Genomic DNA, 27,208 nt, shown 5'->3' on the forward strand with positions numbered 1-27,208 from the left:
CTTTGAAAGGGCTTCCCTGTACTCCATGTGGCAAACTCCTCAGTAAGCTTCAAATTCCCACCCAGGCAGGTCATCTCCCTTGTGATGTCTTGTCCCCAGCCCCCCGCCAAGCTAGGCACACCCTTCTTTGCTCTCACTCCTTTAGTACAACAATATCCCCCCCATATAGTAATTGTGTGTTTTAAGTGCCAGTCTTCCCAAGTAGATGGGACGCTCTCCCAGGAAAGAAAGTGTCTGATTCACCTTTTAATCCCCAGTACACAGCAGCACAGGGCCTGGCACCATGTATGTAACCGTAAAAACGATTTTAAATGAGTCAGTAATTAATGAAGGGGTAAGTCAATGAGTGAACAGGCCGAGTAAGAATAGCTACACCTGACCACCCGACGCGCATTGGGTTCCACACCTCCCCCCTTCGCCCCCGCCCCCTCTGCTCCGCGGGAACTACATTTCCCAGAAGGCCCCGCGTCCTGGGCATGCGCAGCGGTGCGCTCGGAAGCTGCGACGCGGAGTTTCACTCTGCCTTCTTCAGAGAGTCGGAGCCACAGCCGGAGCCCTCCCCAGGCCAAGCTGGAGCTGTAGCCCGAGCGCGGCGGTGCCGTCAGCCTGTCCCCTCGCCCTCCTCAGCTTCGGTGAGAGGGCGGGCGGGCCACCTGCTCGTCGCCAGGGCAGGGGTCCCGAGCTCGGGGCTGGCGGGGGGAGACCGAGCCGAGCTGGGGCCGGAAGGGGGCGGGCGGCTGACGAGGCACGGGGTCCCAGGGGAGTGGGACTACCGGCTCCGGGCCCGAGGTCCTGGAGGCGGGAGTTGGGCGACTTGGGAGGCGCGGGGAGTTTAGGACAGGACCGGGTGCTGGCTGGGAGGGTGGAAGCTGACTGAATCTCAGGGGGAAGGGCGCCGCTCCGGGGAGTTCGGGTCAGTTGGGAGGCGTGTACCTCTTCCCACAGGACCTGGGGGGAGCCGGTGGTGATCCTGCCACCCGGCTACCTGGCGAGGACGTGTGTTCTGCTGGGTCTGCCTCCAGGGGAAGGACTCACTGGGCTGGGGGCTGTACTTTGGAGGAGTTTGCCCGCTAACTCTGCTTCACTCAAGTGGGGTCTGCCATCCCGGAAGCTCTTGTTTCCCGGGGCTCTGCGTCCCTTCGGGGGGGTGCGTGATGTGTGCTGAAGAGGATTTAGAACTGTTCCTTTTTTTTGGAGCTGCGCTCTCATGATCCCGCCTTTCTCAGTCAGCCGCGGAGCTCCACGCTGGCTCCACTTCCCTAAGCGCGATGGAATTAGGATGTGTACAGACGCTTGGGCCCGTGAGAAACTCAATTCAAAAATATTTCTGCGTTCCATCGTAGCTTCTCTAGAGTTCTAGAAAGTAGATTTTCTGGTAGCCAAAATCTTACTTAAGCCACCCGGATAACTAGGCCTTTTGTTCATTTGCTGTGTGATCTTGGCCAAATATTTACCCTCTCTGGTGTGTCGATGTCCGAGATGCCTGCACTGCCAGACTGGCTTATGAAGTCCTTTTAGGTCTTTCTGTGAAAGGGCTCCGTTTCTTTTTTTTCTTTTCTTTTCTTTTTTTTTTTTTTTTTACCATCTCCTCGATTAAGTGGGCAGAGGAAGACTATTGTAGTTTCTGCTCTGCCCAGGCTGTTGGAAAATAAATCAGGTTTCAGTCCCCAGCCTACGGCACGTGGATCCAACATCTGTGCACTCGTTTTTTACTAACTGCTGTTTCTCAATTTAAAATGTGATCATCTTCTTCCTTGTTGGCAAAGGTGCCTTGGAATTTGTGTCGCTGAGTCAGCAAGCCTTTCAGATTTGCCTGGTTTTTGTTGTTTGCGATTTATATCAAGATGGGAACTCAAACAAGTCATTCCTCCTAAAGATCTGCTGTCTCCATCAAGAAGGGACAGTTTGTGCCAGTTCTCCAGAGAGAAAAGGTGAGAGCCATGGGGACTTGCCCTTGCTGCCTTGTGCATCTGGTTTTCAGTAGAGAAGATGGGGCCTGGGGAAGGTGGAATTTGAGGTCTCCAGGATGAAAGTGAGCCCTGGGAGTTGATTGTTGATTGCCAACTGTCTCAAATAAATTCAGGTGGCTTCTTGCCAACTGCCTCTCCTGTTTAACCAGTCTTAGAGGTTGCTTTCCACATGGTTTTCACTTTAAGACATGCTCTATGGGATGAAGGACACAGGGCATATTTCTGCATTTGGACTGAAAATTTTCACTTTTGTTGCATAAACCTTTACCGGGCGCTAGACAAGATCTCTTTCTTCTGGGAGCTTATCATTTGGTGGAAATGATAGACAAACCACGGCCAGTGACAAGATGTTGTCAGTGTGATATGACTTAGAAAGTGGGGCAAGGTAGCCTGGCAGAGGAGTGAGCATTTGCAAAGTCATGAAGCCACCAGGACACAGCTGGGCTACTGTAAGTGGCTCAGTGTGGCTGGGGCAACAAGGGGGGTAGGGTAGTGGAGGCCGGTCCTGTAGATAGAGGGCTGAGTGTGGAGGGTTTTGTGGGCCCTGCCAAGGTTCTGGGGAGCAGGAGGATTTTAGCAGAGTTCCTTGATGAGTGTTTTAAAGGAGCATACTGGCTGCAAAGTGTGGAATGGATTAGATTGGATTATTCTCTGCGTGACTGTCCGCTTACACCATGCCAGCTTCTGGTAGAGGAGAAGTAGATGAGAGATTTTGCCCTCGGTTGCTCACAGTCTAATTGAAGAGATCAAATGGACATAGAGAACTGCAAAGGACAGACGGAATGCTGTGGAAGTTAAGAGGGTGTTTTCCTTCTGTGGGGCACATCAAGGCATCACGGTGGTGCTGTTTAAATTGGGCCTTAAAATGTGGATAAGGTAAGGGTAGGGGGCCGAGTGGGTGGGGTGGGAGGTGGAGCAGAGACATGGAGGTGGGGAAACCCTGGACTTAGATGGGAGTAGCAGGTCTAGTTACTTAACTCTCAGGTGGGGGGTATTGTAGAGAGGAGGGTGTAGGTGAGAGGGATTGGAGGGAAGCGCATTGGTATATATTGCTGGGAGGGAGGGACCATATTGTGTTGGTCTTTGACTTGTTGACCAAAGGCATTGGAACTTTATTCTGGAGAGGTGTGGAAGAGACAGGATCAGAACTGTGTTTCAGGGAGCTTAGTCTTTTACCCATGTGTGTGTATGAGGTGGACTAGGAGGAGAGATAAGAGTTGGAGAACTCTTGGGGAGGGAGTGCTTTATTAAAGCAGAAAAGTCCCCACCAAATGCTTGCAGTGGGGGCTGAGGAGGTGAGGAGAGAGCAGGCCAGGCAGCTGCTGGGCTGTGGGGAAAGTTGAGGAGGAGTGGGAATCTCCGGTTTTTCTCCTGGCTGCCTGGGGCAGAGTGGAGCCAGGTAATCAATCCAGGGACAAGGACAATTAGGGAGGAAGGTAAGTTTGGCTTCAGATGTGTTGAAGGTACTTACTTGAGAGGCCATTGAAGGTACTTAAGAGGCCATGAGCTAGGGAGAAAAGACATTCCTTCCACAAATACCTCCTGAAATTCTGTGTGCCAGGGCTCGGTTTGGCACTTTGGAGTACAAAGATGAATTCAGCAGTCACTTTGGTGTTTGCTTTATGAGAACTAGATTAATACACACTCATCAGTGTTCATGCATGGCCTACTTTTCTTTATTTAGTAAGTAATTTTTAATAAATGTAGTAAGCTCTGGCTGTCCAGCCACCCAAAACAAAAGCTATACATCTAATCATTCATTTCATTTGGTTTTTCTTTCTGTTCTCATCCTGAGGGAATCAGTATCCCCTCATGTTCATTTTTACATAGTTTTATCATACCCATGTATTTCTAAGGAAAATAAAAAATTTTATGTTAAGATTTATCTATATTATTTTCTGTCATCACATTCATTTGTTTCGACTACTGAATAATATTCCATGGGGTGAATGTACCACAGTTTATTCATCTGGTATCCATGGATGGGCACTTAGTAGTGTCCAGGTTTTTATTCTTGCGAGCGTCCTGCTCTGAACATTTCTATGCATGTCTTGTACATATACAAGAGAATAAACTTAGGGGTGATGTTTTACTGGATCATAGGGGGGTAAATAAGTGTTCAGCTTTCATAGATATTGCCAGGCTGTTTACTGAAGTGCTTGTTCCAATATCCACTTCCGCAGCAGCGATGTGTGGGCCTTGCAGCTGCTCCAGTCTTGTCATCATTTGCTATTGGCATATTTTTTGTTTTGGCTAATTGAAGGGATATAAAGTGGGATCTTTGGGATCTTGGTTTCTGGGTCACTGAGCCCTGATGTTGAATGTCTTTTCTGTGTTTATTGGCATATGTGTTTCTTGTGAAACATTCATGTCTTTTGCCAATTTTTCTGTGTTCTTGGTGCTTTTTATTGATTTGTAGGAGCTCTTTATATATTTATTTTAATCCTTAGGATATATTGTGAATATCTTCTCCCAGCTCATAACTTAATTTTTCCACTTTAAGGTGTCTTTTGTTTATCAACTATTCTTAATTTTAACATAGTGAAATGTGTTTTTTCATTTATGCTCAGTGTTCTGTGTCTTTGAAAAATCTTTTCCTGAATGTAATCCTTGCCCTTAAGAAGCTTATGCTTTCACTAGTGGAGGAGTGAGATAGATAATTGCACTCAGATGTCACATGGGCATTGATCGTTATAAGTGGCCGTTTCTGCCTACAGAGCAGGAGTGAATGTAGGAAAGATTTCATAGAGCAGAGTGTCTTAAGCTGGCAATTAAGAGATGAGTAAGCAGATGGGTGGGATGGACATTCTCAGGGGGTTGGTAAAGGGCATGAAATGGCCTTGCCCATTTTGAGCTCTGCTAGGAGGTCCAGATGGCCGAGCCGAAGGTTTGAGGGGCTCAGGCAGGAACATCATGAAGACAGATTTGGGTGATCTGGGGATTATTGAAGCTATGGGATCAGTTACTCAGAGTCCAGGGGGAGTGTAGAGAGGGAGGAGAAATAGGTGAGGGCCTGAAATCCTGATGCAGAGAAAGTTGTCAATGCCTGATGTGGCTCCTGGGATCACTTGGGGTTCCTGGGTGTGGGCCCTGATGCCTGCTGTGCTGTTGGATGCTATATTTCATCCTCGTATTGGGCAAAGGCTGACCTATCGGCAGAAGGCAGGGCGTATTATTAGTGAGGCTAGCCAGAGCCGTAAGGGCTCTCTCACTTACTGATAGAGCCATGGGTTCAGAGAAGTATTTCTCAGCTACAGGAGAGTGGAAGCACAGTGATGGGTGTTGGGAGGTGGTAGGGTGTGGGCATAGGACATAGCCCATGGGCCAAATCCAGCCCACTGCTGTTTTTGTTCATAAAGTTTTTTTTTTTTTTTTTTTTTTTTTTTGAGACAGAGTCTCTCTCTGTTGCCCAGGCTAGAGTGAGTGCCGTGGCGTCAGCATGGCTCACAGCAACCTCAAACTCCTGAGCTCAAGCGATCCTCCTGTCTCAGCCTCCCGAGTAGCTGGGACTACAGGCATGCACCACCATGCCCGGCTAATTTTTTCTATATATATTTTTAGCTGTCCATATAATTTCTTTCTATTTTTAGTAGAGATGGGGTCTCGCTCTTGCTCAGACTGGTCTCAAACTCCTGAGCTCAAACGATCCGCCCACCTCGGCCTCCCAGAGTGCTAGGATTACAGGCGTGAGCCACTGCGCCCGGCCTGTTCATAAAGTTTTATTGGAGCACAATCACTCCCATTGGTTTACACGTTTTGCCTTGTTTTGTTTTTGAGACAGGGTCTCAACTCTGTTGCCAGGGCTAGAGTGCAGTGACATCATCATGGCTCACTGCAACCTCAAACTCTTGGGCTCAAGTGATCCTCCCACCTTAGCCTCCTAGATTAGTTAGGACTACAGGCACATGCCACTCACTATGCCTAGCTAATTTTTCTATTCTTTTGTAGAGATGGGGTTTCATTCTTGCTCAGGCAAGAAAACTCCTGACCTCAAGTGATCCTCCTGCCTGGGCCTCACAAAGTGCTAGGATCACAGGTGTGAGCAATGGCATCCTGCCAGTTTGCACATTGTTGATGGCTGTCTTTGCGGTATGGTGGCAGAGTTGAGTAGTTGCAAAGACTTCTTTGGCCCTTTATAGGAACAGTTTGCTGGCCTTTGCCATAGGGAGTAGTGGTAACTGTAGTTACATAGAGAGTTACTCAGAGAGTATGTTCCAGCCACCACTGTGGTTCAGCTGGTTTTTACTGGGTGGATCACAGATCTAGGTCTGGCCTGCAAATATTGCCATCTTTTCTGATTTTCAAGAGAAGCTGGAAATCTAGATTTTTTTTTTATGGTAGATATTCCAATTTTTAAATATAAGGTCAATTTATTTTTTTGGAGACAGTCTCGCCGTGTTGCCCAGGCTGGTCTCGAACTCCTGGCTTCAGGTGATCCTCTCGCCTGGGTGTCCCAAAGTGCTGGGATTACAGGCATGAACCAACATGCCCAGCCACATCAGCTCAATTTAAAAAAGCAAAACCTGCGTAGGCCAAGCAAAACACACCTGTGGGCTGGTTGGAACACTGATAAGGTACTTAGCACAGTGCCTGGCACTTGGTAGCCATTCTGTTATTACTGTATCTACTACTGCATCCACTAATCCCATTTTGTCCCCTTGGTAGGCCCTTAAACCAGAGCTCCACCCTCTGACTAGCTGCAGGTGGTCAGGTTGCTCTTGGCCAAGCAGGAGCCAGCAGGTCTTTGTTCTGGAGGGGGTGGTTGCCCAAAAGGGAATTGTAGGTTGCTGGGGCCTGTGCCCTTGTTACCTTGTGGCTTTCTGAACCTCATTTGGAAGGTTCTACTCTGACCTACCCCGGAGGGCTCAAGTCAGGCTCCAGCCAGAAGAGCATTTGTCACTTCCCTTCTAGCCATCCTAGTGAGCAAGGGACAAATCACATGTTAGTTTCTCACTATCTCTCAGAAACCTAGTAAGGACTGGGTAGCACTGGCTTGAGTGATCTTTCAAGACAGCAACCCCATCTCGCAGTGCTCACAGGACCGCTGTAATAGTTAGGCACCTGGATGGTTTGTTGTTTGCATTTTCTTGGAACTCAGCGTTGGGGGATGTGTCTGTTGGCAAGGGGGTGCCAAGGTAAGTTGACAAGGCCTGTTAGTGAAACCCCACTGGGGTGGTGGCAGCCATTTAAAGTAATGATGGTGCTGGGCGTGATGGCTCACACCTGTGATCCTATCTCTCTGGGAGGCTGAGGCAGGCGGATCGTTTGAGCTCAGGAGTTCGAGACCAGCCTGAGCAAGAGCGAGACCCCGTCTCTACTAAAAAAAAAAATAGAAAGAAATTAGCTGGACAACTAAAAAATTTATATATATATATATGCGTATAATATAAAATGAGCCAGGCATGGTGGCGCGTGCCCGTAGTCCCAGCTACTCGGGAGGTTGAAGCAGAAGGATTGCATGAGCCCAGGAGTTTGAGGTTGCTGTGAGCTAGGCTGACGCCATGGCGCTCTAGCCAGGGCAACAGAGTGAGACTCTGTCTCAAAAAAAAAAAAAAAAGTAATTATGGTAAGTAACAGAGGGTCGTGGTGCTTTGGTGTATATTTATGATCTTTTAAAAGTGTTTGGCATTTTAAAGAGTTTTCTTCCTGGTAACAGAAGTAATGCTTCCTCACTTTAAAAAATATAAAAAGTTCAGATATATAAGGAAGTCAAACAAAAGGTCTCCTATAATTTTTCCACTCAAAGGCAGCCATTGTTAACATTTTATTACATTTCTATTGAGTTTTCTCTATGCTTCTCTTTCACGTAGTAGAAATAGTGCTATGATGAATATCTTTATGTTGAAATTTTTCTATAATCTCCTTAAGATAGAATCTTAATTATTGGATCAAAGGAAGTGAACATTTTTAAACCTCTTGATACATATTACCAAATTGTTTTCCAGAAAGGTTTTATCCTTCCCAGCAGTGTGAAGTCTCTAATGTTACTAGCACTGCGTATTAAAATTAAGTTTTTATTAATTTGATAGGCAAAACATAATTGTCCATTGTTTTTTAACTTGTATTTTTTTAAACAAAATTTCTAGTAAAGTATAACATTTCTTTGATGTGTTTGTGCTCAAGATTGGACTTTCCAAGGTCTTGGAGAGGCTTTCTGACAGGGCCCCGGGTGGCCATCTGCACTGTGAGGTCTTTGAAGATCATTTCTAATTACAGGTTAAATTCACTATGTCAGCTGGTGGGGTGTGAAGTTTTAGGCCCAGGCTTCTTGGAAAGTTCCCCAAAGAGAAGCAGCTTAGAAAATAGGACTTGAGCAGTGAAGTGGATTGAGTTTGGAAAATTCATCCTAGGTTGGTGGAATCGGAGCTGGGAAGAAGTTCTAGAAGTCACCCGGTCTCACTGGTTTCCAAGCCACGTTTCTCAGAACTTTCGTATTCTGTAAAGGAGCTTCGTGGGCCTCTTGAGGAGAAACAAGAGAATAGAGGCTACTTCTGTGTTAAAAAGACACCCCGTGTTTCTGCATTTTACATATTGATGGGCAGTGTATGACCACGTTTGGAAAAGGGTTTCTGCTTCTCAGGAGCTGGAAACCCCATCCAATCCCCGAGTCCAGAGCCTAGAGAATGGGCCGTAGCCGCCCCATGGTCACCAAGTGGCCTTCATCTCCACTAGGGACAGCAGAGGGAGGACAGCCACTGCACTAGCGAGGATTGAAGGGTGGCCTGCCAAGCTCATGGCAAGCCGTAACAGATTTCAGTAGGTTTGGGGGGATGAAATGTGTGTCTCACATGTTGGCAAGTTGAAAATGGCTCGGCCTGAGTTGAATACCCATTTAAAATCACACTCAGGGCCTACTTCCCAAGGCCACAACTGTAGTGGGGTCCATGTGTGTGGCTTTGCCACCCCAAGGCTCACAACTAGGCAGGTTGATTTCCACTCAGATTCTTGTGCCAGCTCAGATCTTGTCCTAAAGCTTTTCTAAGTCCTCTGTGAATAAAAAGACCCTTGCATGCACGTCTCTTTTTTATTTTGGATGAAAATTTCTCTCCAATAGAACAGCATTCCTCAGTGCCTGAGCCGTGGTGCTATGGACAGGGATTGGCAGCTAGGTCTGATAAGACAATGCAAGGGCAAAGCAGGGTGGTGTTTTCCCTGGTCAAAGTTGTTGATATTTTAAAAAAAACAACAACTGTGGTCCAATTGTAAAAATGAATATGACCATTGTAGAAGATTTGCAAGTACAGAAAGAGGTGAAGGAAAACAGTCCATAATTCTAGCATTCCAGTTATATTTCAGTGTTCTTTCAGCTTCCTTAAAATTAGCTTATGTAAAGTAGAAAGAACATGGCCTTTGTGGTTTGGGTAAATACTTAGTTTCTTTGGGCCTTAGTTCCCTTGTATGTAAAATAAGGATAATTCCTACCTTTGAGGGTAGTTGAGGATTGAGAGAACTAGATGACAGAAACACCAAGCAGAGTGCCTGTCACTTAGGTGGTGCTTGGTAAGTGGCACACCCACCCACCCGAGAGCTTAGGTAGGATGTGTGCAGCGGTTACATGTCCGTAAGCCTTTCTTAGACATTTTTAAAGACTGATTGGTATTCCATCATTAGGATGTTCTATACTTCATATAAGAATTGCATTATTGTAAGGTGTTTAGGTTGCTTCCAGATTGAGGCTTTTTTCCATGGCTAATCATAGTAGTAATAATTTTCATAATTAAGCACACCCTAAATAGCCCCCATCATTAGGAGCCGAAACAAATTAGGTTTTTGAACTGCAGCTTAGTAATGGCTGAGGCTGTTGCAGAGAATGGGTGCACTGACATGCTGTTGTATTGTGCATAATTGCTGAGTTCAAGTGGAACGCCAGTGGGCGTTTCTGGGCAGCCACTCAAACGTGCCTGTGCCCCTGGAGCAGAAGGTTCTCCCCTCCTTTGTCCTCTGGTGTTTCAGACCCTCCCGGATATTGGGCATCTGAAGAGCTGCAGCCCCAGCTCTCTCTCAGGGAGTTCCTGTTCCAGTGGAACCAGTAAGTGCAGTTGCGTTTGGAGAAGAGGCCTGTGCGGTGAAGACACGCAGGAGGGTGGAGTCGGCCTTCTCCAGTGAGGGTGTGGGGCCCAGGGCTCAGGAGAGGATGGCCGCAGTTGGGTCTGGAAGGATGGGCATGTTTGCTTGGGGGCTTGTATGGAGGGAAGGAGTCTGGACCTCTGCACCAGCAGGCTCAATGGCCGAGGGGTGGGAAATGGCTTGGAATGTTCTGGGACTTGCTAGAATTGGATGTTGTTGGACATAAGGTACCAAAGGTGGAGGGCTTGGTATGAGTGGGACAGTGGTTGGGCATGGAGGGATTGTGTGCCTTGTCGTTTCCTCTGGGGTCTCCAGTACTCCGGCAGGGCCTGGACCCATGGTGGGCCCTCTCTGTGTGGAGGCTGCACACCTTCATGGAAAGCTTTAGCTGAAGTTCTTGACTGTATTTCTCAGGCTGCTTCGTGGAGCTCTGTAAGTTGGTTTGTCTGGGGCTGTATGGACATGCTGGGACACACCCTGTGTGGTGAAGATAAGGGAGGCCCCAGCTGCCTGCAGGCTGAGTGACACCTCAGGAATAATTGGCTTGGAAACCAGTCCTCTGATTTGTACCTCAATGTGGTTACAGAAACTTCTAATTGCAGACACTGAGCTAAGCCAGCCAGCCCACCCGAGGGCACCCCAGGTCTCATCCTCCAGGGCGGGATGTGGGCTTTTGTGGAGGAGTGGGCAGGCTGGCCCTCGCAGGTGCGTGCAGTTACTGCAGGCCTGACTCACCTTTGTTCTCCTGCTGTGTACTCAGCGCTGCCGCTGCCCTTTGCCGTTGTTCCTCACCCAGGCTGGAGGGATGGGCGTGAGGGGGTGGGAAAGGAAGGGAAGCCAACATTTGTGGAGTGTCTGCTGTGTGCCTGATGCTGTGTGGGTGCTTTATACATACCTGTCTGCCTTAATCCCCATGAAAAGCACTTAGGAGAAATGTTGATATCTCCATTTTCTGAAAGAAAGTGAGCTGGGAGAGCTTGGGTACTTTGATTAAGCCTGTAGGAAGAGTATGCAGCATGTTGATGCCAGAGCCCACGCCTGCTCCATTTCACCGGCTGCTGCAGATCTGTCTGCCTTCTAGGGCAGCTGGCCTTGCCCTTCTCGTTGAGCCTTCATGGTTTAGTGCGGTCTAAGGGACAGCATCGGAAGCCCAGGGCCCCAGCCTTGTCACTAGCCTATGATTGTGAGCAAGTCACTGCAACTACTGGGTCTCAGTTTCCACACCTGCCAAATGGGCATAAAATGTGTGTGTACTTACAGGGGTGGTTGTAGGAATGAGAAGACCGTATGAGTGGGGCCCCCATTAGCCCAGAGCTCTGCATAGACAGGTGTGCTGTAGCAACCGAGGATGGGTAGTGCTGGAGACGTGGGTCCCTCTCTCCCTTCCTCCCTCCTCCCTAAGTAAGGCCTGTGAGTGAAGCCTAAGGCAGAGGTCAGGCCGAGCCTTCGTCTCTCAGAAAATGGGCCTCAGAGCCACATTGATCTGGGTTTGTTTTCTGTGCCACCACTTTTAGTATATGTGTGACCTTAAGTAAGTCCCTTGACCTCTTTGAGTCTTGGTTTCCTGTCCATAAAGTGGGAGAAGTGTCACTTTGTCAGTCTGTTAGGCTTAAAAGGAGACAAGTACGTTTGGTGTTGGTCGCTAAGCGTTGGACCCTGTTCTTGTACGCTAAGAGCTGGTGCACCGGGGTGTGATCTGGTGCGTTTGCAGACCTTCTCACTCAGACACTGCGGTGTGGAGTAGAATCATCATCTATGCTCATCAGCCGTGTTCTAGCTGTCTGTAAGGGGACTTGCCCCAGGGCATGTCCTCTGCTGGGCGCTGACGTTAAACAGCTGTGAACAAGGGTGGCTTGCAGGTTGCTGCCATCTGGTGGGACAAAGACACGGAACCCACACGTGTGTGTAGGTGGTCTTTGGAGTTCTGGTTGGTGCTGGGAAGAGCGCAGAGGGCCACGAGCGTGTGTGATGGGTGCTCGTCGGACAAGACTTCCTGAGGACACAGGCTGAGTCTAAGGATGCAGAGTGTTCACGAGAGAGGAGGGGTGCTACGGGGAGCCCTGGATGTGAGGAAGAGCTCTCCGGACCTGGTGGCTGGTCAGCAAGGCCCAGGCTTAGGGAATGGAGTGCAGAGAGGCCGAAGGGGGGTGTTCATTGTTTATCTAGGGGTCATGAGGCTTAGAGGGCACCCAGGAGACATGGAGGAGCCAGGCCCTGTGTGTCAAGGCCAGCTCTGCCACTGTCCCCTGCGTGTCCTTAAGCCCCTCGTCCTTTCTGAGACACAGTGTTTTCTCCTCTATAGGAGAGTATGTGTTAATACTACAAACTTCACAAACAAACCTGCTTTGGAAACTGGAGAGTGTGAAAGGATAAACTAGGTAGCTGGGTCAGAGGGAAATTATTGGTAATGAGATAGAAGCTGGGCTAATGATTAGCACCCGGAATTTACTACATCATCCTGAACATTTGCAGAGTTAGGTAGGCTGCAGGATTGACTTTGAACTCTTCCTGGCTGCCAGAGCAAAGAGACAGGATCAGGTACTTGGTTCGTGATGCTCTTAAGGTATTGGGGAAAAGCGGCTGTGGAAAGCATGACTCCCCTGCACAGAGGCTGCCTCTGGCAGGGCTGCTGGTGCACATGGCTGACTGCTGGCCTCTGTCCTGTTCACAGGTCTGCCGGAGGCGCTGGGCAATGAACCTGGGACTCCAGGCCAGAGTGGTCTGAGCCATTCGAGAAAGCGGAGGGAGTCCTGGGGAAGATGGCCATGGCCCCCAGCCCTTCCCTGGCGCAGGTGTACACCAGTCCTGTGGCGGTGGCCGTGTGGGAATGGCAGGACGCGCTGGGCATCTGGCACCCCTACAGTGCCCCCGTCTGCAGCTACATCGAGCAGCAGTTTGTCCAGCAGAAGGGCCAGCGCTTTGGGTTCGGGAGCCTGGCCCACAGCATCCCCTTAGGCCAGGCTGACCCCTCACTGGCCCCGTACATCATTGACCTCCCCAGCTGGACTCAGTTCCGCCAGGACACCGGTAAGACACTTCCTGCCTCTAGCACACATCTGAGCGCCTGCTTTGGGCCAGGCAGTGTGAGAGTTGTTGGAGTTACTGGAGTGACTTGCAAAGCTTCTTCCCTGCCCCTGAAACACGTGGTGGGAGGTGGGTGCTGTGAGTGAGAACAGCCACCACGCAGGGTGAGCGTACGGTGTAGTAGGAGCGGTGCTGTGGGAGCACATTGCAGAGGCCCTCCCACCCCTTTCCCCTTGTCTCCCAAACCAAAAATGCCTGCCTCGACCTGCAGAGATTCAAGGGTCTCTCTGGCAGGCAGGCTGGCACAGAGGTGGCACCATGGTCATTCAGAGGGTCTGGCTCCACCGCTCAACAGCTGTGTGACCTGGGCAGGCTGCTGCACTCTTCTGTGCATTTGTGTGTTTGGTTTTTTGTTCTGCACTGTGTTTTGATCAGTATTATCGAGAATGGGCCACCAACTTCCTACTGTAATCTATCAGCAGCATCCTAGAGTCTATGAAAACTGGTTCCCAGTCAGCCGGATGCAGATGAAATTCCCTGCCTTCATGGTGTGTGCAGTCAGCTGAGAAAGACAGCATACAGGATACACAGCAATTGTGTCTTGCGATGGAGAACAATAAATGTCAATTAGGGAAGGGAAGTGTCAAGTGGTGGTAGGGGTTGATTTGAAGGTTGAGCTCAGGTGACAAGGTCACTGAGAAGGGACAATGACAGACCTGATAGAAGGGCAGGACAGAAGACCAGGTTCTTTGGGGGTGGGGTTTAGTCAGTAGAAGGGGCTTTGGCTTTTATTCTGAAAGGGGCACTACAGAAAGGGTTGGGCGGAGAAGTGCCATCATCTGTTCGAGGGGCGAAGAGTGTCCCCCTGGCTGCTGTGGATGGAAGCAAGGGCTGAGGTTGGGAGAGCAGTGAGAAGGTAATTGCAGTGATCCATCTTTGGGTAAGCACTACTGAAAGTGTAGACCAAATTGATTTTTTTCTTTTTCTCCTTAATCTTTAGATTTGGTTTATTAAGCTTAGGGCCAGATGCAGTGGCTCATGCCTGTAATCCCAGCACTCAAGGACGCCAAGGCAGGAGTTTAAGACCAGCCTGAGCCAAGAGCGAAACCCCATGTGTACAAAAAATAGAAAAATTAGCTGGGCATGGTGGTGTACGCTTGTACTTCTAGCTACTCGGGGGGCTGAGGCAGGAGAATCCCTGGAGCCCAGGAGTTACGAGGTTGCAGTGAGCTATGATCGCACCACTGCGCTCTAGCCCAGGCGACTGAGCGAGACCCTGTCTCAAAAATAAGTAAACAAATAAATAAAAGACGATAAGGTAAAGATAGGGTGTTCCGCAATAGTTGCAACTTGAGAAGTCAAAGAGGCTGGTACATCCATATAAGAGAATTACATAACAATAGTTTTATTTTTGCTTATGGCATCATATAAGAAAATAGGAAACACTTTCATTCTGTCAGCTCCTTAAGTACACATGCCTAGAAGACTAGGTGGGAAGAAATGTATTGCAATGTAAATTGTGTGCTTTCCTCTTGGTGGCTGGGTTGAGATCATTTAATTTTCTTTATACTTTTTTGTTTTCAATTTTTAAAAATAAGGCTACATAGCCTCATTATTAGAAATATTACTTGAAAAGCCTCTTCAAGTCTGAGCCATATTCTTTGTCCTAAGCTTCTGACATCCCCTCCTGCCCAGCATTGTGGGTCCCCCTCTGCCACTCCATCCTTTTGGACCACAGTTTCTTTGCCTAGAGTATCTATACTTCACCCCCAAATCTGGACAGAAGAGCCAGTGCTGGCCCTTAGATGAAATAGCAGCGTGACCGTAGACCTACAGTGATCATATTTGCTTATTTTTGTTGTTGAAAAAAGAATTTGAAAGTCCCCTGTGTTTCGGGGGGTCTGGTAGATTAACTATGTGAAATACTCCTTTTGACACAGGCACCATGCGGGCTGTGCGGAGGCACTTGTTCCCCCAGCACTCCGCCCCTGGCCGCGGCATCGTCTGGGAGTGGCTGAGTGATGATGGTACCTGGACCGCCTATGAAGCCAGCATCTGTGATTATCTGGAGCAGCAAGTGGCCAGGGGCAACCAGCTCGTGGACTTGGCTCCCCTGGGGTACAACTACACCGTCAACTACGCCACACAAACGCAAACCAACAAGACTTCCAGCTTCTGCCGTAGCGTGCGGCGCCAGACAGGGCCCCCTTACCCAGTGACCACTGTCATCGCTCCACCGGGCCACACGGGAGTTGCTTGCTCTTGCCACCAGTGCCTCAGCGGCAGCGGAACTGGCCCTGTGTCAGGCCGCTACCGCCACTCCATGACCAACCTCCCTGCGTACCCTGTCCCTCAGCCCCCCCACAGGACTGCCGTTGTCTATGGGGCCCACCAGGCCTTTGCCCCATACAACAAACCCTCCCTCTCTGGGGCTAGGTCTGCACCCAGGCTGAACACCACCAACCCCTGGGGCGGAGTCCCTCCCACCTTGGGGAGCCAGCCCCTCTACCACTCCAGCCTCTCCCACCTGGGACTGCAGCACCTGCCCCCAGGACCGTCCACTTCCAGTGCAGCCAGGTATTGTGTGTCCCTGTTGGGCATCTTGTCTGCCCATGTGCCCTGTCAGCAGACTGGGCTTTCTACTCTTATGCAGCTGGGAGGACTCACCCAAATACCTGCAGCCTGGGCACCTGTCCTCTTGTTTGTTCCTGCCATGTTGTCCCATTTGTGTGTACCACGTGGGTGCTGAGGTGTCGTGGCCATCCCCAGCCCTGTGTCCCCCAGAGTCTTATTTGACCTCTGGTACTCGAGTCCTGGTAGTCGCCACACAGGTTAAAAGGTACAATCCTTTGGTTCCTTATGATGATGAGGACCTCTGTGTGCAGCAAAGTTAAAGACTTTTTGCCTGTGCATGTGGCTGGTGCTGTACCTGATAAGATGTCATTGACTCCTGCTCTGTGCCAGGCACTGAAGATGCGGAGACGAAAGCTACAGCTCCTACCCTTAAGCCCACGGTCTAGTACAGAAGAGGGCTCTGAGCACTGTGTGGGGACAGAGCAAAATGTTGGGTCTGTGGCAGGTGGCCACAGGTGGCGTAGGTGACCTAGCCCAGCCCAGGGTGTCTTGTAGAGCTCTCAGCTCCTTGAGAAAGATGATGAAATCATGGGCCCAGTCCAGACCAGGTGGCATTTAAAGTGAGAAAATCTGCTGGATTTGGCCAGTGGGTGAACATCCCCAGCTTGGTCATAGACCTGCGACTGGTCCAGCTGACCAGCGGACTTCATTGTTCCTCATCTTTGAGGGTGTTGGGCTTGGAGAGCATTTTAAGAATTCAGAGTGGTAGCTGGGACGGGAGTGTTTTCTGGGAGTACCCTGGGGGGTCATGATGGAGCGTGTTGGCAGGTGGCTGCCCTGGTTTCCAGGGAGAAGAACGTCTTGTTATTGGGACTGACATTGGCCAGTCGGACTCTCACTGCTGCCTTGCTCACCTGTCCCTTCATGCCCACTGCCCCATGTTGAGGGCTGAAGCTTCCCACTGTGACCGAGACCTCCCTGGCAGCTTCTTGGGCCTCTAGTATTTGTTCAAATTGGGTTTCCGAGGACTCTGCCAGCTTGTTGAAGACACAGAGCAACTCCCATTCTTGAGCACACATTATATGCCAGGCCCTATTGAGCAGGTGCTTTCGCTAATGCTCGTGTGATCTTAAGGTGGGTAGTGTCCTCAACTTATAGGTGAGACACTGAGGTGGCCGTGCAGCCGACAAGTGGCAGAGCTGGGATTAAACCCAGGCCCCAAGAGTGGGACATGTGATGGGGAAGGGAATGGTATCTTGAGGAACTCTGGAGGATTCTGGTAGATGTGGGGTGATGGGCCTTGGATGGATCAGGGTTTTTCCTGGGTATATTCTCCTTCCAGGGGTCGGGACATGTGGATCTGAGGCCTTTCGGGGAATTGGGAGTACAGGGAAGTGTCATTTGGTGCCCCTGTGGCCTTTCATGTAGACACAAGCAAGCAGGGCTCAGGGAGGTGCTCTCCCCACCTCCCGTCCTCAGTATGGGGGTCCATATTGTTCTCGTCCGGAGAGCAGTGTGCTCTGTCTGCCAGCCCAGAATGGTTATTGGCAGTGCTGGAACTTCTGTGGGATCTGCCTCACCCAGCCTCCTGGGGCTTCTTAAGTTCTTAGGAATTATTTTGAGACACATTTCTAGATAGTGCTAGAGCTGGGATTCTGAGATTAAGTCAAGTGATTTAGCTGGGCACGGTGGGTGAGGCAGGTGAGCTGTGATCACACTACTGGCTTCCAGCCTGGGCAACAGAGTGAGACTCTTGTCTCAAAAAAAAAAAAAAAAAAAAAAGCCACTTAAGGGGGCTTTGTTTCTTTTTCCTGGTATGAGGCTTCCACTGGTCTCCCCTAAACCATCTCTCCCCACAGTATTTCTCTGGGGTCTCTCTTCCCCAGCCTGATGCGGGCATTACTGGTACAGGCCAGGCAAGTTACAGAAAAGAAGGTGGCTAGGCCCCATGCGTGCTGCTGCTTGCCCCTGCCCTTGCCCTGCGTGTGAGCCAGCAGGGAACCGGGCCAGCCAGCTTTGTTAGTTAAAACAACCTCAAAGGGGCCTGCCTCCTGGGCTGGGTGTGAGGCCCTATTCCTCTGGCTTTTCTGGAGCTGGTGTAATTCATTTGCATGGGTCTAGCCAGGGTTTTCCCACGCCTGATTTGTAGTGTGGCACTCCTAAGTTAACCCTCCTCTGGTGGTTGTAGAGCCAGAGGGGGCTTAATAAATACCTGACCTTTTAACCCAGCAGGTGCTGGGAGAATTTGAAAACACTTGGCACCTTGTTCTCCCTAGGGGCTGCGGTAAAGTCCTGAAAGCCAAATAAATGTCAACATCATTAGGTGAAAGTTAGCATGTATGCGAGGGAGAAAGCTGGGGCCAGGCAGTGCAGGTCTGAGGAAGCCCAAGAACCAGCTCCCTTTACTGGTAGCCATGGGAAATAGCATTCGAGCAAGTGAAATCGAGAAGTTTCGTGGAACCCATGTGTGTTTGGTTTTGCTTTTGGAAAGCGCGTGGTTTTAAATGACTTCTTGCTCAATCTGGGTAAAACATTGGCTGAGTGATTTCCTTGTGCCCCCTGGGAATAAGGCAGTAACACTTCGAGGAAGTGTGTCATCTGTGACTGAGCTGCTGGGTGCAGGTAGGTTTCGTAGTAGCTGAAGTTTATCCCTTAAGCACCCAAACTGGTGTTTTAATGATGTCGGATGGAAAACGTTCTAAAACGCGGCATGCACACCCTTGTCCTCTTTAATAGAGGGTGTGACACCTGGCTTAACATTTTAATGACTTGGGGTGGTGGTTAATGCCGGCTGTCTGTCACAGCTTAGTGCTGTGGTTAAGCCTGTGGATGCTTTGCCCTGCACTACATGGCCCTACGAAGTGTTTCTCCTTGGTGGCTTTCATCCGCTGTGCTCTTGCTGCTGCTCTTCTCACCTCTAGAAGGACCCCACCTCCTCCTCCTCCTGCTGTGTGCCAGGCTGGCTTGGCAGCCGGCTGTCTTTTAGCTTGTGAGACTGGAATCACGGTTCCAGGCGGGGCCTTGGTCAGCCCTGGTCATTTTCCTCTTTTGGGCTGAGGGAGTTGGACTGGTCAGTTTCTGAAGACGCCACTTGCTGTAATATTGCTTTGGTTTTGAGGATGTCATGAGGGCCCTGCAGGGGAGTCCCTTTGCCTCCGTCTGCTCCTCTGAAACTGGGTCCCAATGGACATTTGTACTGGGCCTTACCACCACCTTGGGGCCTTTGGGAATTATCATCATCTTAGAAGTTGAGGCTCAGGAAGGGGAGGGGCTTGCTCCAAATGAAACAGTGTTTGGTAGAGCCAAGACCTCAGTCCAGGTGTCTGGGGCTCCCAGCTCTTCTTCATGGCATTATCAGGGACCCCTAGGTCCACTGCCGTCCTTCACTTTGGGCTGGGAGTAGATGAGGCCAAGAAGCTGCATTTTGAGTAGCACAGCCACACAGGCGAACCTGTTTGGGAAGAACAATCAAGAAACTCAAACAAAACAACCTCTCTCTTCACCCAAGCAAATGTTGGGGCACCTGTTCTCCATACCCTGTACGAGGCCCTGGCTGCCTCAGCCCCGCTGGGTGTGAGGTTTCCTGGTTCAGATGGGAACCAGCTAGCTCCTCTGCATCAGCAGGATCTGTGACCTGTGGCTGGTAGTGGGGAAGGATCTGGGGCAGCCCGGGGAGGCATCGTAGGCAGTGCCTGGTTTGCAGCAGCTGTGAGGGTAGCACAGTAGCCTGGAGCTGTCCTCACCTCCTGAGAACCTTCCCTGGTCCTGGTCTGGCCTAGGCCCTGTCTTGGGGAGCGCCAGTGCTGGGCCTATGTGGGAGGGTTTCATAACCTTCATAGTCCATCATTTAAAATGGGCAGGGATGGATGGGAGGACCCAGGAACTGGAAGGAGGAGGAGCTGGCAGGAGGAGGAGCTGGCAGGATCTTGGCTACCTGCACCAACTGTTTTCAACACAGGGCTCCCTCCCAAACCATAATGGCATGCATTTGTTATCATTTAAAAATACATGATGATGTAAAACCTAAGGGCTGGCTTGAACATAGTCTCTGTGGGAAGCAAAACCCTCATAAAAAAAAAAAAAAAAAAAGGCCAGTACAGTGGCTCAGGTCTATAATCCCAGCACTTTGGGAGACTGAGGCAGGAAGATCCCTTGAGGCCAGGAGTTCAGGACCATCCTGGGCAACATACCAAGACCTCATCTTTACAAAAAAAAAAAAAAAATATTAACCAGACATGGTGGTGGGTGCCTATAGTCTCAGCTACTCAGGAAGCTGAGGTGGGAGGATCGCTTGAGTCCAGGAGTTCAAGGCTAAGTGAGCTATGATCCTGTGCTCCAGCCTGGGCGATAGAGCGAGACCCTGTCTCTAAAAAAACAAAACCAAACCAAAAAAGACCTTTTATTTTGTACTAATTTTAGATTTCCAGAAAAGTTATAAAAATAGTAGAGTTTCCATATCTCCCTTACCTGACTTCTTCTAATGTTAACATCTTTCATGCAACATGGTACAACTGTCAAAACCAGAAAATTACCGTTGGTACAGTATTGTTAACTAGAGACTTTTTTTCATTGTTCACCGTTTTTCTATTCCTGTCCTTTTTGTGTCACAGGATCCTGTCCAGGGCCCCACTTTACATCCAATTGTCATTTCTCCTTTCTCCTCCAGGTGGTAACAGTTTGTCAGTCTGCCTTCCTCTTTCATAATCTTGCCACTTTTTTTTTTTTTTGAGATAGGGTCTCACTCTGTTGCCCAGGCTAGAGTGCCGTGGTGTCAGCCTAGCTCACAGCAACCTCAAACTCCTGGGCTCAAGTAATCCTACTGCCTCGCCTCCCAAGTAACTGGGATTACTGGCATGTGCCACCATGCCCAGCTCATTTTTTTCTATATATATTTTTAGTTGTCCATATAATTTCTTTCTATTTTTAGTAGAGACAGGGTCTCGCTCTTGCTCAGGCTGGTCTCGAACTCCTGACCTCAAGTGATCCTCCCGCCTCGGCCTCCCAGAGTGCTAGGATTACAGGCGTGAGCCACCGCGCCTGGCCCATAATCTTGCCACTTTTTTTTTTTTTTTTTTTTTTGAGACAAGAGTCTCACTCTGTTGCCCAGGCTAGAGTGAGTGCCGTGGCGTCAGCCTAGCTCACAGCAACCTCAAACTCCTGAGCTCAAGCGATCCTACTGCCTCAGCCTCCCGAGTAGCTGGGACTACAGGCATGCACCACCATGCCCGGCTAATTTTTTCTATGTATATTTTTAGCTGTCCATATAATTTCTTTCTATTTTTAGTAGAGATGGGGTCTTGCTCTTGCTCAGGCTGGTCTCGAACTCCTGAGCTCAAACGATCCGCCCACCTCGGCCTCCCAGAGTGCTAGGATTACAGGCGTGAGCCACCGCGCCCGGCCTAATCTTGCCACTTTTGAAGAGGTCTTTTGTTGAATAATGTCCCTTAATTTGGGTCTTTCTGGTGTTTTCCCGTGATTGGAATGAGATAATGCCTTTATTTATTTATTTATTTATTTTGAGACAGCATCTTGCTCTGTTTCCCCAGGTGGAGTGCAGTGGCATCATCATAGCTCACTGCAGCCTAAAATTCCTGGGCTCAAGTGATCCTCCTGCCTCAGCCTTCTGAGTAGCTATGACTACTATAGGAGCGTGTCACCACACCCAGCTGATTTTTTTCTATTTTTTGTAGAACCAGGGTCTCACTCTTGCTCAGGCTGGTGTCAAACTCTTGATGTCAATCGTTTTGAACTCTTGACATCAAGTGATCCTCCTGCCTTAGCCTCCCAGAGGGCTAGGATTACAGGCGTGAGCCACTGTGCCCAGCGAAATAATGCATTTTTGACATAAATCCCACAAAATGCCCATCTCAGAGCACCATATCATGGGGTTCAGGATGTTGATTTGTCCTGTTACCAGTGATGTTGGTCTTGATCACTTTGTTAAAGTGGTTTCTGCCAGATTTCTTCTCTGCACAGGTACTATGGGAGCCCTTGTTTTAGGATTGTATTCCGGGTCTCTTTGAATTACCCAGGAAAACAAAACAAAAGGCCTCCTTCACACTGGCAGCCGTGGAAAGTGAAAGCGCAAAGGAGCCTCAGGGGCACCGTGTTTCTTGGTCTTCTCTCATTTCCGCTAAGCTTTGCTCTCTTCTTTCCCCAAGTGCCTCCCTCCCCAGCGGTCCCTCCAGCAGCCCCGGGAGCATCCCTGCCACTGTGCCTGTGCAGATGCCAAAGCCCAGCAGGGTCCAGCAAGCGCTTGCAGGTAGGTGCCCTGCTCTTGGGTTCCAGAACAGATTATGCCCCACGGGACTTGGTGGGAAGGAGACTGGGGGGTGGGGGTCTTGTCACCCTCTGACCTCAGGGAAACCTGAAGGTGCTCCTTGGGAGGAGCTATACCTCTTGTCGGTGATGGTGTCCCCTCGGAGTGAGCCTGGGTGCCCCTTCCTTTGGCTCTGGGGAAGTGGGGCCTGATGACTGTGGGGCCTGGGTGTGGTTCTTTCACAACCTTTTAAATTTTTGCATCAAATTGAATTATAGTTAAAGAGTCACTTTTCTGTCCTTATATGCTTGAAGCATTTCCATAAAGGGCCCCTCTGGGGAATTCCTGGAACTGTTTGTGGCTGCGGTTGACATCTTGTCTTGAATAAGCATCTTTGGGTCCAGCAAGACCTTTTGCTGCCCATAGGTTTTGGAACTGTTTTTAAAAGTCTTTTTACAGGTGTTGCGGAGCCCCTGGGTTTACACTGCTGCTAGGGTAGGGGTGGGAGTGGGGAGTGGGAGCCACCAAGGCTGCAGAGCCACCCGGGTGAGCTTTGGCAAATGCAGAGTGTATAAAAAGGTGGACAGAACAGGATAGTGTGCCTGCATCAGTCACAGGTTGAGGCGGAGGACTTACATAGCCAGAGTTGGTGTTTTAAGTGAGTCACTGTCATAGCGCAGGGTGGCTTAGAGGGAACAGCCCTGGAGGCAGGGAAGCCCGTGCAGGGCCTGACCTCACACTTCAGTGGAGTGACTAGGTTCATGGCAGTGGGATGGAGCGCGGGGGGCTTGGCTTGAGACATTCAGAGGTGAGAGCCTTCTGCCGTGGCAGCCGGGTTGGCTGTGAGAGAGGATGAGGGGCAGGGTGAGGCCTGCTGTGACCTTGACGTGGTGCTCTCACGGCGTGGAAATCACTCAGGGCTCTGCAAGTGTGTTGATTTGTTTCATCCCTGAATAACTGTGAGGTGTGGGGGCTTTTGTTTCCATTTTAAATTGGAGGAAGCTGAGGCTAAAATTCTCTGGCAGCCACATGGTAGAGCTGGGACACAGCCCAGGCATCCTGGCCTCAGATCTGGCTCTTCCTCATCACTGTTGGGTGCTTCTGAGTCTGGTGGGAGCATTGGAAGGGGGCGATGGCTGCGATGTGGCAGGTGTAGCTGTCCCAGGGCAGTGGGCATTGGATGTGCATCTCAGAGGAGTATCTGGGGGAACAGGTACCCTTGGCGCCCCAGGGGAGTGTGTGAGCCTCCAGAGACCACGGGCAGCGTGCTGGGAAGAGGAGCTCGTGAGGGACACAGGAGGATCAGCCAAAGAGGTGGGGGTGGGAAGCCTGGGAGGGAGACCCTGCCCAGCAGGCCTTCTCGAACCTGCTTCAGCTGCCTGGGCCGAGAGAACAGAGTGAGCAAAGATGTGCTGACTGGAAAGTTCCTGCTCAGTGGAGGTCGCCTCGTGGCATTGGGAGTCGCAGGGAAGTCAGACTGCGTGTGTGTACATGTGTGGTGGTGTTGGAGAAAGGTGTGCTGGTAAATAGGCGGGGCTCCCCACGGCCCAGCCCCTTCCAGCTCTGGGCTCTGGGGCTTTCTTGAGCCTTTGTGGGCCTGGCGTGGGTAACCTCTGAGGCTGTATGCAGATGTTGCAGTGACCTCTCTTAAGCGAAATGGCTTCTCTCTCGGGTTGCCCTGGGTAGTGAGTGGCACCTGCTCCCTTTGCTCAGAGGTTGAGGACCCTCTCCAGCCTGTCTCCCACATTGTCCTTCATGGCCCTGTCACCCTGGCCCTCAGGGCAATCCTGGAGCTAGGCAGATATCGTAACCTTTTATTCAAGGGAGAAACAGCCCCCAAAAGTTCAGGAACTTGGTCCCAGCTAGGAGATGAGAGAGACTGGAGCCCGTGGCCAGACTGCTGTCTCCCTGAAATTCGAGGCTCAGTGATTGGGACCTATCGATGGGACTGAAGTCTGGGGCCCCAGGGAATGAGAGGAGCCTGGCCAGCCCCTGGGAAGCCAGAGCTGGACAGTGTCCTGTCACCTGGGGCCGTGACCTCAGGGAGGTGAGCATTTGGGCACCGGGTTTACACTGCTGCAGGGGTGGGGTGGGAGTGGGGCTGGGGGTGGGGGGTTAGCAGTCTGCCTGAAACAGGGTGAGGGCGGCTGCCTGAGCCCAGGTTGGGGAGGCCAGAGTGGAAGGAGGGTGGGCTTGGATCTCAGCCCTGGTCAGTAGATGAAGGACTTGGCCCTTCGTGTCAGAAAGGGGGTGCTTGAGGCCGGGCGTGGTGGCTCACGCCTGTAATCCTAGCACTCTGGGAGGCCGAGGTGGGCGGATCGTTTGAGCTCAGGAGTTCGAGACCAGCCTGAGCAAGAGCAAGACCCCATCTCTACTAAAAATAGAAACAAATTATATGGACAGCTAAAAATATATATAGAAAAAATTAGCCGGGCATGGTGGTGCATGCCTGTAGTCCCAACTACTCGGGAGGCTGAGACAGGAGGATCGCTTGAGCTCAGGAGTTTGAGGTTGCTGTGAGCTAGGCTGACGCCACGGCACTCACTCTAGCCTGGGCAACAGAGTGAGACTCTGTCTCAAAAAAAAAAAAAAAAAAAAAAGAAAGGGGGTGCTTGCAAATTGGGAGATGAGGGTCTGAGTGGGGCTTGCCTCTCGGGGCTCTAACAGTGGGAGTCCTGTCCAGTAAGTGAAGAAAAAGCTGTGGCTGTCCCAGCTGTTTATGTGATTTGGGGGTGTCGGGAGTTTGGGGCTGTCCCTGAGCCCTTGCTATTGAGGAAGATGATGGTGAACCCTTGGTGGCCCCCACCCGTCCTGCCCGTCCGATGCTGCTTTGTGGGTGTGGGTGGTGGTCGGGCTTGTTTGCAGAGGCGACCCTCGGCAGAGGGGCTGCTTTCCCTCCCGGCTTCTGGGCTGGGACTTGTGTGTCTGTGGCTCGAATTCCGGGAGTGGGTCCTGTGTTGAAAAGGACAGGAGTGGTGCTCGTGCTGGCCTCTTGGGGGCTGCTGATGGCGGCCTCGGGGACGTCTTCATTCCTCAGCACACGTGGACCATGGGCCTCAGCAGACCGGGCACTGGGCACTGGAGACAAAGCCATGGGCAGAGTCCTTGCGTCACAGAGCTCGTGCTGAGGGAAGACGGCAAGAACAGATGTGCAAGTGACTCGGGCGGGAAGAAGGCAGAGGGGCTGGAGAGGCGGAGGGAAGTGGCCATTAGAGAGGGTGTTCTCGCAAGCTGAGTGTAGAGCAGTTGACTGCAGAGCGTGTTCAGGGAAGGCCTGCCCAGCAAGGTGACGCTGGAGGAGAGATGGGGGGCGGGCAGCTGGTGGGGAAGGCGCGTTCCAGTCAGAGGATGTGGGCAGTACAAAGGCCCCAGGTTCTTGTAAAGAAAACCGCACCTGTTCCTGTTCTCTCCCATCTTTCTGCCACCTGTGCCTGCTTGTCGTTCTGTCCACCTGACATTTAGTTTCCAAGAGAACTGCATTTGAGCCCAGGAACAACCTTGGGATGTTGGTGGCATTGCGTTAACTGACGCGGAGTCCAGGCTGGAACCTCAGTCTTCTGACATGCGCTTCAGTGACTTGTGCTGAGCGGCCCCTGCACTCACCCTGTGTGACTTGGCTGTGCTGCCCAGGCTGGTGGCTGGCCTCTTCTTCTGTCCCCTTCTGGGCATATTTGCCAGAATGAGTGGCTTTGTTCTTCTAGTGGAGGCCCAGTGGCCAGCCTGGCTGCCTCCTGCCCCTCTGAGTCACCTCTGGGGATGTCCAGCAGGAGGACATGCTGTGTCCCAGGGAGTGTTTGATCATCAGTGAGTGTGGAGGGGTCCAGCCAGGACACCTGTGGGGCACCAGGCTGAGGAGCCAGGCCTGCCCCTGCGGGCACCAGGCAGTAGTGAGCTCTGGAAGCAGAGGCTGTCCATCTCGGCACAGCTGCCTGCTGTGGGTCCACCCTCACTTGAGGGCACCAGAGAAGGAAGCACAGCCTGGGGCCTTTGCTGCCCCAGCAGAGCCTCCCAGGGATTGTGGGGCACCTCAGCATGGCAGCCATCTCAAGAGGCAGTGGTCCTGCTCGCCCACCCCAGTGCTGTCCCTGTAGGCCGTGGCACCTAGATCAGCCAGATGGGGCATGGAAAGCAGACAGCGCCCCATTGGAGGCAGAGTGACCTGGAGCCAAGAGGGCATGGTCAGGCCAGGGGGTTCTAGGGGCCTGGGGAAGGCTGAGCCCTTGAAGCCAGCCCTGCGCAGGTGACCCCATCTATGCTTCCGGAGCTTGGCTGTGCCCTTCCACGTTGCCCCTTCTCCTCCCTTCCCTGCAGCTGGCACAGGGGACGCCACCTTGAACTTCACAGACAGCTTCCTGGGAGTGGTGTTCTGCCCTCTGCTCTCTGCTCTCCTGAAGCAAATGACCGCTACCACCTGCACGCTCTGGGCCCGGGCTGATCCGTACAAGCTTGTGCGACCTGGGGCCGGGTGCAGATGAGCCAGGCCGTTTCACGGGCCTTCTGGTTCCTGGCCTGGAGCTCCATCCTGCCACCCTGGGCCGGTCCTGGCAGCCTCTGGAGGGCGAGATTCCCCAGGGAGCTTCGTGGGTCCAGTGGCCATTCACGGAGCTACCTCCTGGTGTCAGCAGAGTTTGTTGACGTCGAGTGCCAAATGACTCCTTCTAATGTTTCTCCCCATCTCTGCATGTCTGATCTCACACCCCGTGTAGGCATGACGAGTATTCTGATGTCAGCCATTGGACTCCCTGTGTGTCTTAGCCGCGCACCCCAGCCCGCCAGCCCTCCCGCCTCCTGTCTGGCCTCTAAAAGTCACAACTCAGTTAAGAGATTGAGGAAAATGTCCGTGAAAGGTAGTTCCTATTCACAAATGCTCTCTGGCCTTTGCTAAGCCTCCTCCAAGTCTTGCTGCCTCTGCCTCTCCATGTGGATGGCTCTTCCTTCTCTGCTTCCTGTCCCCTGGGGGGATGGGCTCTGTGGCCCTTGCTCAGCAGCAGAGGTGGGGCCTGGGAGCTGACTTTCCACTCAAGACCCAGAGTTCAGCTTCTCCCTCTCTCCCTGGCACAGCTGGGATGAGAGGGGCTTGTTCTTCAGACCTTGTGGCTTTGTAAACACCAAAGTATAGGCAAGGGGCAGGGCCTGGCTCGGGATGGGGACACCTGTCCCTTCCAATGATGCCAGTGTCTCAGGAAAGACCCCCAAAGAGCAGCCCAGTCATGTTGCCCTGGCCTCCAGCCCTGTCTGGCTACACACGTGGGCTACTGGAGGACCCCAGTGACCACCGCCCTGCCTGTCGGTGGTCAGGGAAGAAGGGATTTCA

The 27,208-nt window shown here is 51.2% G+C and overlaps 1 protein-coding gene across 4 annotated transcripts in view; it reads left to right on the plus strand.

Moving 5' to 3' along the window:
• Positions 1-518: 518 nt before the first annotated feature.
• DTX2 (deltex E3 ubiquitin ligase 2) overlaps positions 519-27,208 on the plus strand; it is a 34,203-nt gene continuing 7,513 nt past the window's right edge. Inside the window, exons 1-6 of one of the 4 annotated variants that reach the window (XM_069486388.1) lie at positions 519-632; positions 1,767-1,931; positions 12,709-13,064; positions 15,002-15,638; positions 21,797-21,897; positions 26,601-26,741. In XM_069486388.1, the coding sequence (XP_069342489.1) occupies positions 12,797-13,064; positions 15,002-15,638; positions 21,797-21,897; positions 26,601-26,741 (1,147 nt within the window). In that variant the 5' untranslated portion in view covers positions 519-632; positions 1,767-1,931; positions 12,709-12,796. The remainder of the gene's footprint in view (positions 633-1,766; positions 1,932-12,708; positions 13,065-15,001; positions 15,639-21,796; positions 21,898-26,600; positions 26,742-27,208) is intronic. The other 3 variants (XM_069486391.1, XM_069486390.1, XM_069486389.1) reach the window with 3 other exon arrangements.

This window comes from Eulemur rufifrons, chromosome 14, assembly GCF_041146395.1.
Source record: "Eulemur rufifrons isolate Redbay chromosome 14, OSU_ERuf_1, whole genome shotgun sequence".
NCBI lineage: Eukaryota > Metazoa > Chordata > Mammalia > Primates > Lemuridae > Eulemur > Eulemur rufifrons.